Source organism: Scyliorhinus torazame, chromosome 7 (assembly GCF_047496885.1).
Source record: "Scyliorhinus torazame isolate Kashiwa2021f chromosome 7, sScyTor2.1, whole genome shotgun sequence".
NCBI lineage: Eukaryota > Metazoa > Chordata > Chondrichthyes > Carcharhiniformes > Scyliorhinidae > Scyliorhinus > Scyliorhinus torazame.
Genome location: NC_092713.1, coordinates 275,633,602 through 275,648,819, shown reverse-complemented (window position 1 = coordinate 275,648,819; position 15,218 = coordinate 275,633,602). Strand labels below are relative to the sequence as shown.

Genomic DNA, 15,218 nt, shown 5'->3' with positions numbered 1-15,218 from the left:
AAGGGACAAGATTTATAATCATCTAGATAGGAATGATATGATCAGGGATAGTCAGCATGGCTTTGTGAAGGGTAGGTCATGCCTCACAAACCTTATTGAGTTCTTTGAGAAGGTGACTGAACAGGTAGACGAGGGTAGAGCAGTTGATGTGGTGTATATGGATTTCAGCAAAGCGTTTGATAAGGTTCCCCACGGTAGGCTATTGCAAAAAATACGGAGGCTGGGGATTAAGGGTGATTTAGAGATGTGGATCAGAAATTGGCTAGCTGAAAGAAGACAGAGGGTGGTGGTTGATGGGAAATGTTCAGAATGGAGTACAGTCACAAGTGGAGTACCACAAGGATCTGTTCTGGGGCCGTTGCTGTTTGTCATTTTTATCAATGACCTAGAGGAAGGCACAGAAGGGTGGGTGAGTAAATTTGCAGATGATACTAAAGTCGGTGGTGTTGTCGATAGTGTGGAAGGATGTAGCAGGTTACAGAGGGATATAGATAAGCTGCAGAGCTGGGCTGAGAGGTGGCAAATGGAGTTTAATGTAGAGAAGTGTGAGGTGATTCACTTTGGAAGGAATAATAGGAATGCGGAATATTTGGCTAATGGTAAAGTTCTTGAAAGTGTGGCTGAGCAGAGGGATCTAGGTGTCCATGTACATAGATCCCTGAAAGTTGCCACCCAGGTTGATAGGGTTGTGAAGAAGGCCTATGGAGTGTTGGCCTTTATTGGTAGAGGGATTGAGTTCCGGGGTCGGGAGGTCATGTTGCAGCTGTACAGAAATCTGGTCCGGCCGCATTTGGAGTATTGCGTACAGTTCTGGTCACCGCATTATAGGAAGGACGTGGAGGCTTTGGAGCGGGTGCAGAGGAGATTTACCAGGATGTTGCCTGGTATGGAGGGAAAATCTTATGAGGAAAGGCTGACGGACTTGAGGTTGTTTTCGTTGGAGAGAAGAAGGTTAAGAGGAGACTTAATAGAGGCATACAAAATGATCAGGGGGTTGGATAGGGTGGACAGTGAGAGCCTTCTCCCGCGGATGGATATGGCTGGCACGAGGGGACATAACTTTAAACTGAGGGGTAATAGATATAGGACAGAGGTCAGAGGTAGGTTCTTTACGCAAAGAGTAGTGAGGCCGTGGAATGCCCTACCTGCTACAGTAGTGAACTCGCCAACATTGAGGGCATTTAAAAGTTTATTGGATAAACATATGGATGATAATGGCATAGTGTAGGTTAGATGGCTTTTGTTTCGGTGCAACATCGTGGGCCGAAGGGCCTGTACTGCGCTGTATTGTTCTATGTTCTATGTTCTATGTTCTATGTGTATATGGATTTCAGTAAAGCGTTTGATAAGGTTCCCCACGGTAGGCTATTGCAGAAAATACAGAGGCATGGGATTCAGGATGATTTAGCAGTTTGGATCAGAAATTGGCTAGCTGGAAGAAGGCAAAGGGTGGTGGTTGATGGGAAATGTTCAGCCTGGAGTCCAGTTACTAGTGGTGTACCACAAGGATCTGTTTTGGGGCTACTGCTATTTGTCATTTTTATAAATGACCTGGAGGAGGGTGTAGAAGGATGGGTGAGTAAATTTGCCAATGACACTAAAGTCGATGGAGTTGTGGACAGTGCGGAAGGATGTAATACGTTACAGAGGGACATAGATAAGCTGCAGAGCTGGGCTGAGAGGTGGCAAATGGAGTTTAATGCAGAAAAATGTGAGGTATTTAATTTTGGAAGGAATAACAGGAAGACAGAGTACTGGGCAAATGGTAAGATTCTTGGTAGTGTGGATGAGCAGAGAGATCTTGGTGTCCATGTACATCGATCCCTGAAAGTTGCCACCCAGGTTGAGAGGGTTGTTAAGAAGGCGTACGGTGTGTTAGCTTTTATTGGTAGACGGATTGAATTTCGGAGCCATGAAGTCATGTTGCAGCTGTACAAAACTCTGGTGCGGCCGCATTTTGAGTATTGCGTGCAGTTCTGGTTGCCGCATTATAGGAAGGATGTGGAAGCATTGGAAAGGGTGCAGAGGAGATTTATCAGGATGTTGCCTGGTCTGGAGGGAAGATCTTATGAGGGAAGGCTGAGGTACTTGAGGTTATTTTCTTTAGAAAGAAGAAGGTTAAGAGGTGACTTAATTGAGGCATACAAGATGATCAGAGGATTAGATAGGGTGGACAGTGAGAGCCTTTTTCCTCGGATGGTGATATCGAGCGCGAGGGGACATAGCTTTAAATTGAGGGGTGATCGATATAGGACCGATGTCAGAGGTAGGTTCTTTACTCAGAGAGTAGTAAGGGTGTGGAATGCCCTGCCTGTAACAGTAGTGGACTCGCCAACATTAAGGGCATTGAAATGGTCATTGGATAAACATATGGATGATAAGGGAATAGTGTAGATGGGCTTTAGAGTGGTTTCAAAGGTCGGCGCAACATCAAGAGCCGAAGGACCTGTACTGCGCTGTAATGTTCTATGTTCTATGTTCACTGTCACTCGGTCAACATCCTGGAAAACCCTCCCTAACAGCACAGTGGGTGTGCCTACACCTCATGGATTGCAGTGGTTCAAGATGGCACCACCACCTTCTAAAGGGATGGGCAATAAATGCTGGTCTAACCTGTGACGCCCACATCCCGTAAATTAATTAAACAAAGCATCCTCCCAGACAAATATATGCTTCCTTCTGCGTGTAGATCAAAACTCTGTGTACCTTGTGACACCAAAACTTTATATATATATTTTGTAAATTGTATTTTTTAAGCATATCAAATATAACATGCACTTATGGAATCACACTCAAAAATGAGACACTACTTTGAGAGGAGACAAGAGATTGAACGGCAATCTATTAATTGCTTTAATCAGGAAAATTAAGGAGAGAAGGCAGATGTTTAGTGCAGCATAAAAAGTTAATTTGAACTACAATGCAGTAACCCACAAGTACAAACTCCTTATTCATTGAGAAGTTCAATACTTGCTGCGGATTCATCAGTTCCTTAGGATCATGATGGTGAATGTATTTGGTGAGTGTTGTCATTTGCTCACAGCAATAATTAGTCTTTGTGGAAACAGTGCTATCTGTGAATTCTTCACACTGCACCACTGGACTTTGCCAATCATGGAGTCTGCATTTATCTGACTGAACCTCAGGGTTTAGTTGTTCTGAAAGCCACATCTCCCCTTCACCTCACAAAATTCAAGTGAACCCATTGCAGCCCGAGTCCTTTCACACACTTGCCAAGATTCACTGGACCCCTCTGTCCCACATCACATCAACGTTAAGGTCAGATCAAGTTTCTGAATATTCTTCAACTGTTTTGTCCCATTCTCACACTCCACTTCTCGGAATCTAAATTAATACTTTTCTCCCAATTTTGAGTTATCGCTCAAGATTTTGGAATTTATCCCCAAACCCCTTGGCCTTACTCCAGGTTTTGCACCTGTCCAAAACTTGTTAAAAAGTTCCCTCCCCAAGTGGACCTTTCGTCCTTCTTGCTTTTCTCCTCACAACCAACCCCCCCCCCAACATACCCCCCTACACCCCCCTACACCCCCCCCACCCTAAAACTGCGCCCACTGCATCTCCCGCGCTGTCCGCACCCCCTTGCACCCCTCCCTAATCCCCCCAGCCTCTGTATTCCCCCACCTTCCTGCACCTCCCATCCTCCACCCACTGTGGGATAGATTTTCATTGCCACATGGGGTGTTACAAATTGCCTGGGCAGAGCATGATGAGGAAAGTCAATCCAGTACAATTGCAGGCTGGTAATAGAGGCTTTTACTTTTCCTTCCATTAAAACAAATGGAATTAAAATTCAGTAAGAGATGTGCAATTCCCACTGGGACAGTACCATACAAAATTTACCCCAGTTTCTTCGTTCTCTATCGGTTTCCCTGTATTATAATCTATATCAGGTGAGACACTGTCCAAAATTACCAGACATTTGTTAATTCGCTCTTGATCCAGAAAATCATCCTTTGCACCACCCACTACCAGTGCCATTTCTGAATCAACATATGTTAATATCCATCATTAAAGTGTATTTTAATATTAATAGGGACTGATCAAATACTTTGTGTGACTTTTGCACTCTTGATTTCAAACAAAATAATTATAATTCCAGGTTTATTCCTGAATCTCCACGTTGGCTGTTGATAAAGGGAAGGGTACAGGAGGCTGAAGCAATACTCCGACACGCTGCAAAGAAAAATGGTGTCACTCCACCAGAAGTGCTTTTCAATGATCTTGAGGTATTGACATACGGAATTGCATCTATTTCCTGTTTGCTCATTTGGCCGTTTAATACAGACCTGCCCTTTAATTGTCAATTTATCTCATACCTCTCTGTTGTGAAGGCATTGACTCTTTGCTTATGTTACCCTTCCATGCTGTCAGCCCCTTTCTAAGTGATTATTCTTTTTCAAGGATGAGCCCGGGGAGTGTGCTATCAGGTTATTTGACTGTCAAGGATCTCTCGGCCAAACCTAATCCTGTCTTCAAGCAAAAGCAAATAGACAGATTCATCACACAGCAATTAGGCAAAGAATCCTTGGGTTCTTTGGACAAACTTCATGCCACCAAATACACAAATGAGAGACCAAACTGATTTCTATAGTTCATTACCATTTACCATCCTATTCCTCACGGCGGTCAATTGTTTTGTCCAAATTATCACTGTTTAGCTAAGTCCCTGGAGCTGAACTTCATATATTACCTCGTCACTGGATCAAATTGTTGAACCCTACTTCTGGTGGAGGCCATGAGCTGAGCGGTCACACGAAAGGTGGCTCTCGTATGAAATCCTCGGTTATGACCTTTCAACTCCAGCCTATGCACAGCAATAATATCTACAATCTACAAGTCCCCAGCCTAACCCCCATTTACTGCACTGACAAGAAAAAAATCAGCCTCCCTGGAAAGCCAGCAAAGGCGGGGAGAGGGAAACCTCAGCCCTGGAGCCAGCAGCCACACGAGGTGACACGGAACCGGGATAGCCAACCCCACGGAGCTCCCAGCACAGATCAGGGCGCTGATGGACCAGCTTGCGGGTTTGATCACCTCCCAACTCCAAAGACACAGGGAGGGGCTGAGAAGAGACCTCCTGGCACCATTTGAGACAGCAGTGGAGGCTGACACGGCCCCCATGAGGGAGACAATGGGCAAAATGGAGTGGAGGCTCGAAGCCCAGGAAGCAACGGTAAGAGACCTCAAGAAGGCCACCATGGACCAAGGGGACCATATCGCAGCACTCGAAGCAGAGGTGGTGAGCCTGATTATGGCCCAGGTCAGGAGAAAAAGTCGATGACCAGGAGACTAGATCGCGTCAACAAAACTAAATCGTAGGGCTGCCGGAAGGAACGGAGGGGAAGAACCCCATGGAGTATATAGCGGAGATGCTCGGGAAACTGCTCAGTGAGGAGAGCTTCACCAGGCCCCCAGGGCTAGACCCTGCCCACTGGTCGCTTCGGCAACAGACCGACGTGGGGAATCCACCGTGGGCGATAATCGTGAGGCTCCATGAGTACCAGGACAAGGAGCGGATCCTGAGGTGGGGAAAAGGTGCAAGAGGGAAGGACATTCCATCCTCTTGTAGCAAGACATTGGGGCAGACCTGACCAAGCGTTAGACTGAATTTAACAGTGCCAAATCCACCCTGTATAAAAGCAAGGTGCGATTCGGCATGCTCTACCCTGCCAAGCAAGGAAAGGAATACTACTTCCATATCCCAGATGAAGCCAACAAGTTTGTCCAAAAGAACAGTCTGGGCAAACAGGGTTAGAATGCAACATATGTACGCAATGTATGTATTTATGTATGTATTTTCTTTTATTTCCTTTTCATTTCATATACTTACTGATCTGTGGAGCTGCTCGCAGAAAAATACTTTTCACTGTACCTCGGTACACGTGACAATAAACAAATCCAATCCAATCCAATAACCAGAACACGGGCTGCGATAGTCAAGCGGGGCAGGGGTGAACACAGGAAAAGGTGTGGAGAAAGCAGGGGCAGGGAGAAGGAGAGGCAGACGGAGGTTAAATAGGGGACCATGATCAATGGTCCGCAATGATGCGGAAGTCTGAGCGAAAGCACTGGCAAGGCGACTGGAGAGTTGCATGCCAGAAGTGATCGCCGAAGAACAGACCAGGGTTTTTAAAGGGCAGACAACTAACAGCAAACATCATACGCCTGCTGAAGGTGATAATGACCCCATCCAGGGAGAGGACACCAGAGGTGATCATCTCCCTGGACACTGAGAAAGCCTTCGAGCGAGTAGAATGGAGATACTTCATGGAGGTGCTTGAATGGTTTTGGTTTGGAGCAGGGTTCACCACGTGGGTGAAGCTCCTGTACAGCGCTGCTGTGGCAAACATACGGATGAACGCCACCAACTCCAAATACATCCAGCTGCACATGTCTCTAGCTGCAGATACGGCCCGGAGAATTGCCGGGTCCGTGGCCGTGCATGCGGACGGTGACGGCCTGCAGCGGCCACGCCGTGCAACATGCCGCTGGACGCTCGCAGACCCGGCCTACAAAATAGTGCCCCCACCTTTGGCCGGCTCGCATGACCCCGACCAGCCCCCAAAAGTGCCCCCAGCCCCTGGCAAAGTCCCCCCTGCCCACGGATCGGCCCTCCCCCAGACTGTGGCGGCGCTGGACTCAGTTCGCAGCCGCCACTCCGAGTTCCCGCCGGGTGACAACACACATGACTGACTCCGCTTTGCAGAAGGCAGAGCATCGCGAAAGCGGTGCCGCCCCCGATTCAGTCGTGAACGGGGATTCTCCGGCCAATCGCCGAACGTGATTTTGGTATCGGTAACCGGAGAATCCTGGCCAAAACACGCACAGAATTATAGAATCATAGAATTTACAGTGCTGAAGGAGGCCATTCAGCCCATCGAGTGCACCAGCCCTTGGAAAGAGCACCCTATTTAAGCCCATGCCTCCACCTTATCTCAGTAACCCCACCTAAGGGGGACACTAAGGGGTAACTTATTGTGGCCAACCCATCTGACCTGCACATCTTTGGACTGTGGGAGGAAACCGCAGCACCCGGAGGAAACCCACGCACACACGGGTAGAAGGTGCAAACTTCACACAGTCACCCGAGGCCGGAAATGAATCCGGGTCCCTGGAGCTGTGAGGCAGCAGCGCTGACCACTGTGCCACCATGCCGCCCACCACTGTGCCACCGTGCTGCCCACCACTGTGCCACCATGCTGCCCACCACTGTGCCACCATGCCACCCACCACTGTGCCACCATGTTGCCCACCACTGTGCCACTGTGCTGCCCACCACTGTGCCACCGTGCCACCCACCACTGTGCCACCATGTTGCCCACCACTGTGCCACCGTGCTGCCCACCACTGTGCCACCATGCTGCCCACCACTGTGCCACCCACCACTGTGCCACCATGTTGCCCACCACTGTGCCACCATGCTGCCCACCACTGTGCCACCGTGCCACCCACCACTGTGCCACCGTGCCACCCACCACTGTGCCACCATGTTGCCCACCACTGTGCCACCGTGCTGCCCACCACTGTGCCACCATGCTGCCCACCACTGTGCCACCCACCACTGTGCCACCATGTTGCCCACCACTGTGCCACCATGCCGCCCACCACTGTGCCACCGTGCTGCCCACCACTGTGCCACCATGCCGCCCACCACTGTGCCACCCACCACTGTGCCACCGTGCTGCCCACCACTGTGCCACCATGCCACCCACCACTGTACCACTCATTTATAGTGGTTTATGTACATCGTGGTTCAGGCACTAATTTGTCAGCAAACCAGCCTGTTATAGTTTCCCTCCCTTCTACTTGTCTCCTCTGTTTCTCTTGGGTGCATTTGTCCCGTGTCTCTCCTCCCCTTTCTTTCCCTTCCTTGTTCCGTGACTTGCTCTGTGTCCACCGCCCACCCCCCCCCCCCCCTTCCCCCTCCCCCTCACAACTTTATTGGTTTCTGGCCACAAACGGGTCTTGAAAGAAGTTGATGAATGGCTTCCATGTCCTGTGAAAGCTTCTTCTGACCCACGGATGGAGATTTTTATCTTCTCCAGCTTGAGAAATTCCGCCAGGTCGGACTTGGGTGGTGCTGTGCTGCTGACCGCCAGCTGAGCATGAGTCTCTGGTGGGTGATCAGGGAGGCAAAGGAGAGGGTGTCTGCACTCCTCCACATGAAGAGCTCTGGCTGCTCTGACACCCCAAAGACACCCAGTAGGAGGCACTATACAGAGCATGGGAGTGCTGTACAGTAATTCAACCCCCCACCCACCCACCGGGGACTTGGAGGTGTACAGCTCCCAGTAGAAGGTTGCAAAGGCTTCATTGATCTGTTCTGGGGCTGCAACTAGCTTGACACTCCTGTCTTTTATTTGGGCTATTTCCCTCCTGGCTGACTACTTTCTCAGCTGGTGGGCCAGCAGGCGGCTGGGTTTGTCTCCATGTTCGTAAAAGGCCCCCCTGTCTGGCACAGCTGGCGCACTGCTTTACCGTGGAGAGCAGGTCAAAGTCCATTTGAAGTTTTCCCCTCTGTCAATAGTCCACAGTCGGGGTCAAGGGTAATGCCAATTCAACTCCAGTACGGAATCAACCAGCTGTTGCTTAGCTGGCCTCTCCTTCCTAACTTTGCGCTCCTTGTATGCAATAATTTCCCACCTTATCACCACCTTCAGTGCCTCCCAGAACATGGAGGGTGCAACCTCTCCGTTCTGGTTGTTGGTAATGTACCCGCCTATGGCTTGAGATATCTGTTTATAGAATGGCTTGTCGGCAAGGAGGGCTGTGTCCAGCCTCCATGGAGTGTTGTGCCCGGTCCATCTCCAACTTCACGTCCACCTAGTGTGGCATATGGCCGGAGATCACAATTGTGGAGTACTCCGCTTCTACTATCCCTGGAAGCACTGCTTTCCCCACTACGTCAATCCTGGTGTGGGCCCGGGTAGAATAAGGAGAACTCCTTCTCCACTGGGTGTGTGATCCTTCAGGGGTCCACTGTCCCCATCTGCTCCATGACGTTGTTCAACTCTCTCGCCATGTTTGACAGTTTTCCTGATTTGGGGTTAGATCTGTCCGTCCATGGGTCCTATACGCAGTTAAAGTCCCTTCCCCCATAATGAGTCGGTGTGAGTCTATGTTTGGGATTTTCTTTTTTTAAGTTTCCAATTAAGGGGCAATTTAGCTTGGCTAATCCACTTACCCTGCACATCTTTGGGTTGTGAGGGTGAGGCACAAGTAGACACGGGGAGAATGTGCAAACTCCACACGGACTCTGACCTGGGGCCGCGATTGAACCGCTCTGCCACCCGATGGCGGAGATTTCTGCTATGGTTTTCCCAGTTGTGAGTGTACACATATATGAGGACCACTGGTGCCCCTCCCAGGACACCACAAACCATGACATGCCGCTCTGCTTAGGTCCGTAATCATCTTTGTTGCCGTGAATGCCGTCCTCTTATTGAGCAGCAATGCTACCCCCCCTAGCCCTTGTCCCTAAGCACGAATGGTAGTTCTATACTGCAAAATTGTCCTTTATTTTCTAAAACTAGAGTCAAGGGGAATGAGGGAGAAAACTTTCCATTGGTTGTAGTCATACCAAGCACAATGGAAGATGTTTGTGGTGGTTGGAGGTGAATCATCTCAGTCCCAGGACATCAAAGTAGAAGTTCATTAGCACAGTGCCCTTGTCCCAACTACCTTCAGCTGCTTACACAATGACCTTGCCTGCAACATAGGGTTGGAAGTGGGGATGATCAGGCGGCAGGTGGCGCAGTGGTTAGCACTGCTATCTCACGGTGTCGAGGACCAGGGTTCAATCCGGGGTCACTGGGTCTCACTCCCACAACCTAAAGATGTGCAAGGTAGGTGGATTGGCTATGCTAAATTGTCCCTTAATTAGAAACATTTAATAAAAAGAAGTGGGGATGTTGCACAATGTTCAGCACTATTCATTACTCCTCAGATTCTGAAGCAGTTCATGTTCATATGCAGCAAGAATATTCAGGCTTGGGCTGATAGGAGACAAGAATATTCATACCTCACAAGTGCAGGCATTGACCATTTCTATCAAGAGAGAACCTACCTTTTCCCCATGGCATTCAAGACCATTTTCATTGTGGAATCCCCCACTATGGACATCTTAGCAGTTACCATACCATACAAACCTTGTGGCTACACAAGCAGACTACACGCTGGGAACTTTGCAGAGAGTAATTCACCTCCTGACTCCTCAAAGCCTGTCCACCATCAACAAGGCACAAGTGAGGCATGTGATGGAATACTCTCCACTTGCATGGCTGAATGCAGCCCCAACAACACTCACGAAGCCCCAAACCACCCAGGACAAAGCAATTCACTTGATTGGCACCCTATCCACCACCTTAAAGGTTCACTCCCTCCACCACTGATGCACGATAGCAACTGTACCATCTACAAGGTGTACTGCAACAACTCACAAATGTTCCTTTAACAGAACCTTCCAAACCGTGAAGGTTAAAGACAGCAGCTGCATGGGAACACAAAGCACCACCTGCAAGTTCCCTTCCAAGCCACACACCATCCTGACTTGGAATGATATTTCCGGTCTTTCCCTGTTGCAGCTCCAAATTCCTGGAACTCCCTTGCTAACAGCAGTGTGGGTTAGGGAAATCAGGGGTGAACAATAAATGCTGGTCTAGCAATGCGCACATTCATTGACCAAATCAATGAAAATAAATATTAAATCCTGTGTGCCTATTTTCCAATACTCAGATCTGAAGGATATTACTGGAAGAGCTAAAATATAAAACTTAATTCCCCATCCATAACCCACAAAATCATTTTATTTATCCAATCACAGACTGAGAGTCTCTGATGTGAGCAATACTCCTCTGTGAAAATCGTACAAGTATCATATACTGTGACATGGCATTGCATGAATAAAATGGGGGATTTAAAATGTGTATATTGACCTCACCATTCTTATCTACAGGTGGCACAGAGTCAACATAACAGGTGTTGGGGGTACAGAAAGAAAGAAGCTGCAAATTTGCTAGTTTAGACTGCACTGTTTTCAAATTAATCTTCTGGATTATCAATACCTGTTATGAACAAATAGAAATAGCTGATAATTTGGATCTTTTCTGATAATCTGTGATAAAACTGAATCCTCTCTTTTTTCCTCACAGCACGAAGATATGAAAGCTAGAAGTAAACAATCTCATTCAATTATTCACTTGCTTAAAACACGCAATATCCGAGCCATCACTGTCATACTCTTTCTAGTGTGGTGAGTATTTGATAGCTGAGATGGAAGCCATTCAGCCCATTGAGTCTGCACTGACTGAATTGAAGAACAATCCAGTTGGTCTCACTTCCCGCTCTTTCCTCATATCTCTACTACTATTTTCTCCTTCAAGTTATTATTCAATTCCATTTTGAAAGCTACAATTGAGTCTCAATCCACCATCAGGCATTCGAAATCCAAGCCATTCCTTACTGAAAATAGTTCTTCCTTCTCTCGTCTTTGGTTCTTTGGCATTCACTTAAGTCTGTGTTTTCTGGTTAATCAAATCCCTAAACACGGAAAACATTTTCTCTTTCCCTATTCAACGAATAGAATTGTTCACCTCTTGCTCTTAAGGAGAAAAGCCACAGCTTCTCCACTTGATCCACTTAACTGTAATCCCTCATCTCCGGAAACATTGTGGTAAGTCTCTTCTGTATCCTCTCCGGTGCCTTCACATCACTCCGAAAGTATGGTTCCCAGGCATGGATGCAGTCATCTATTTGGGGCTGAATAAGGCTTTAATGTGTCTGTTCAGGGCAACTACCTTGCCTTTGTATTCCATGGCCTAAATATTGATTTGTTCTCATTTTAGCACGTGGGGGGTCTGGTTTCACGAGCAGCCCATGCTGAGACCATGGAGGCAGGCAGTGTGTAAACTTTGAGTTGTTTTCTCAGTTGCATTATTGTACCAGTCCAACAAGTGCAATCTGTGGGTCAGATTTTACACGTCCCCCACCGGGCATGTTTATGGCACAGTGACACGTAAAAATACAAAAGGTGCTAATCCTTTTCAAGTATTTTTATTGATTTTAATTTGTATTTATCGCAAAAAGGAAAAGATAAGAAAACATAGGAAACATACAAGAACATGAGGCATATTAACAGTAAAATCCAAGTGATCGTTTTCAACAACCATGCCATTAACTGTATACATGCCACCCACTTGTATTAAAAAATATCAGGGGTGTGATCGAGGCAACAAAGACGTAATCTATCATTTGCTGTGGCAGTACCAATGGGTTTTCCCCCTTCCTCAGCACCTTTTAGTCTCTCTGTAATGTTTTTTTCTGCAATCTGGATGTTGCCTCCTCTCCTTTCTCCCCTCCCCCCTCTTCGCCCCCTTCCCCAATCCTCCTCTTTTTGTCTGTCGAGCTCGATCTCCCACGCCACCACCCCCCCTCCCCTCCACTTGGTTGCTGGTCACGAACAGGTCTTCAAAGAGGCTGGTGAATTGCCTCCGTGTTTTGTGGAAGTTTTTTTCCAAACACCTGCGGCGTCATTCTCCGACCCCCCGCCGGGTCGGAGAATGGCCGTTGGCCGCCGTGAATCCCGCCCCCGCCGAAGTCTCCGCTCCCGGAGATTGGGCGGGGGCAGGAAGCGGGCAGTGCCGGTTGGCGGGACCCCCCGCTGGATTCTCTGGCCCGGATGGGCCGAAGTCCCGCCCAGGAATTGCCTGTCCCGCCGGCGTAAATCAAACCTGGTATTTACCGGCGGGACCAGGCGGCGTGGGCGGGCTCTGGGGTCCTGGGGGAGGCGCGGGGCGATCTGACCCCGGGGGGTGCCCCCACGGTGGCCTGGCCCGCGATCGGGGCCCACCGATCCGCGGGCGGGCCTGTGCCGTGGGGGCACTCTTTCCCTTCCGCCTCCGCCACGGTCTCCACCATGGCGGAGGCGGAAGTGACTCTCCCCACTGCGCATGCGCGGGAAACTGACAGCGGCCGCTGACGCTCCCGCGCATGCGCTGGGAAACTGACAGCGGCCGCTGACGCTCCCGCGCATGCGCCGCATTTCCGCGCCAGTTGGCGGGGCAGCAAACGCCATTTCCGCCAGCTGGCGGGGCGGAAATCCCTCCGGCGTCGGCCTAGCCCCTCAATGTTGGGGCTAGGCCGCCAAAGATGCGGAGACTTCCGCACCTTTTTGCCGGCGCGATGCCCGTCTGATTTGCGCCGGCTTTGGCGCCAGTTGGCGGGCATCCCGCCGTTGGGGGAGAATTTCGCCCCTGATGTTGAATTTTATTTTCTCCAATTTGAGCAATTCTGCCAGGTTGGGCAGCCAGTCTGCGGCCTTGGATGGTGCTGCCGATCTCCAGCTGAGCAGTAGTATCCGGCAGGCATCTGCCCCTCTCCTTGTAAAGTGCTTTGGCTGTTCCGATACCTCAAAGACCACCACCAGCGAGCATGGCTCCACCCTCACTCCCACAATGCTGGACATAGCTTCAAAAAAGGCAGTCCAGTACCCACCAAGTTTGGGGTAGTATAGTACCCACCAGAACATGTGGGTGTGCTTCGCGGGCCTCCCTGACACCGTTCACTGTGTCCGCCACCTCTGGGAAAAACCCACCCATGCGTCCTGTGTGCAATGTGCACTACCTTTAGCTGCTTTAGGCTCAGCGCTGCGCATGAGGAGGTGGAGTTCACCCTATATAGTGCTTCGATCCATCTTCATAGACCCCCCCCCTCATCTTCGTACCCAGCTCTTTGTCCTTCAAAACTTGGAGACAGGACAAAGGGGTACTGACAGTAAGGGACCTGTATGTGGAAGGTAGAGTAGTGACCCTGGGGGATCTAACAGAAAAGCTCCAGCTACTGAAAGGTAACGAGCTCCGATAGCTGCAACTGAGGAACTTCCTCTGCAGGGAAACCACAATGTTCCCCAGCTACCCAGTGGACAGAATGCTAGCATTGGGGGACAGTAACTGCGCCAATATGTACGGACAAATGTTAGAGGAGGTGAGGGCCCCGCTGGACGAAACATGGGAAAGGTGGGATGAAAAGGAGCCAACCCCACCATCTTCCTGCCCACCCACTCATCCCCTCTCCCCACCCCAAGTTCAACCCCACAACACCAAAATCGGCATCCCATCTACCGTATTTAAATAGAAAATCAATGGTTAATTGAACTTGCATCGTATCTGCTCCCAGTGCAAATACCTATAGTATTCACTGGTGGAATAAAACTCCTTCCAGTTATTGAAGGCTCCTGACAGGCTCATGGGAGCCTTGATAATCACTTGTGTGCAGTCTATGAGACCATGCCTTTGGTGACATCCAGCAGTAGACCCCACTCCTCTTGCTTTTGGTTTGACTGTTTCCATCAGTTTGGTAATGCATCACCATCTCGATGCAGTGCTGTGCAGTTGATTAGGAGATGCCACACATATTTCCACTGGACCCCGAAGTGAACCAGATTGACATAGAATCCTTACAGTGCCAAATAAGGCTGTTCGGCCCATCGAGTGTGCACTGACCCTTCGAAAGAGCACCCTACTTAGGCCCACCCCTCCACCCTATCCCCATAACCCCACCTAACCTTTTGGACACTAAGGGGCAATTTAGTATGGCCAATCCTCCTAACCTGCAGATCTTTGGACTGTGGGAGGAAACCGGAGCATCCGGAGGAAACCCACGCAGACACTGTGAGAATGTATAAACTCCACATAGACAGTCACCCAAAGTCAGCATCAAACTCGGGTCCTTCACACTGTGCAGCAGCACGACCACTGCCTCCACCATTCTAATCACTATGCCATCCATGTGCATAGATGTATAGAAATGTAGAGAAATTTAGGGGCATGGTGATTTTCATGGCATTGGGTGGCCACCAATGTAACTGGCATGGCAGAAAGACGTGGCTTTATAGGAGAGGCGAATATAGTGACACTGCCTCACCAATATTTTCAGGTAGCTTCTCTTCTATCTGTATACAATTGCCGCAGGATATCTCCTTCACTCTGCTAACACCTACTTGTGGTCCCGTCTGCTGCCTTCTGCCAATTTCCCAGCATGAAACTGCTTCTGCGGGTGGCCATGAGGTTGCTCCCTCACCGTCCTCCTCGCAAATTCTCCTCCTGAAAGAACGCTGCACATGGCAGCTGTGTACTGACGGCCGGAATAGGCCTCCCTGCAAATTAGAGCTTCAATGTGGCCCTCCCCACGCTACCATCAGC

General features: G+C 49.3%; 1 protein-coding gene across 4 annotated transcripts in view; it reads left to right on the top strand.

Annotated features, from left to right (window-relative positions):
- The window catches only part of LOC140427052 (organic cation/carnitine transporter 2-like), a 214,434-nt gene that overhangs the window by 89,820 nt on the left and 109,396 nt on the right, over nucleotides 1-15,218 (top strand). For all 4 annotated transcript variants that reach the window (XM_072512503.1, XM_072512502.1, XM_072512500.1 and 1 more), the window contains exons 5-6: nucleotides 4,121-4,247; nucleotides 11,172-11,272. In XM_072512503.1, the coding sequence (XP_072368604.1) occupies nucleotides 4,121-4,247; nucleotides 11,172-11,272 (228 nt within the window). The remainder of the gene's footprint in view (nucleotides 1-4,120; nucleotides 4,248-11,171; nucleotides 11,273-15,218) is intronic.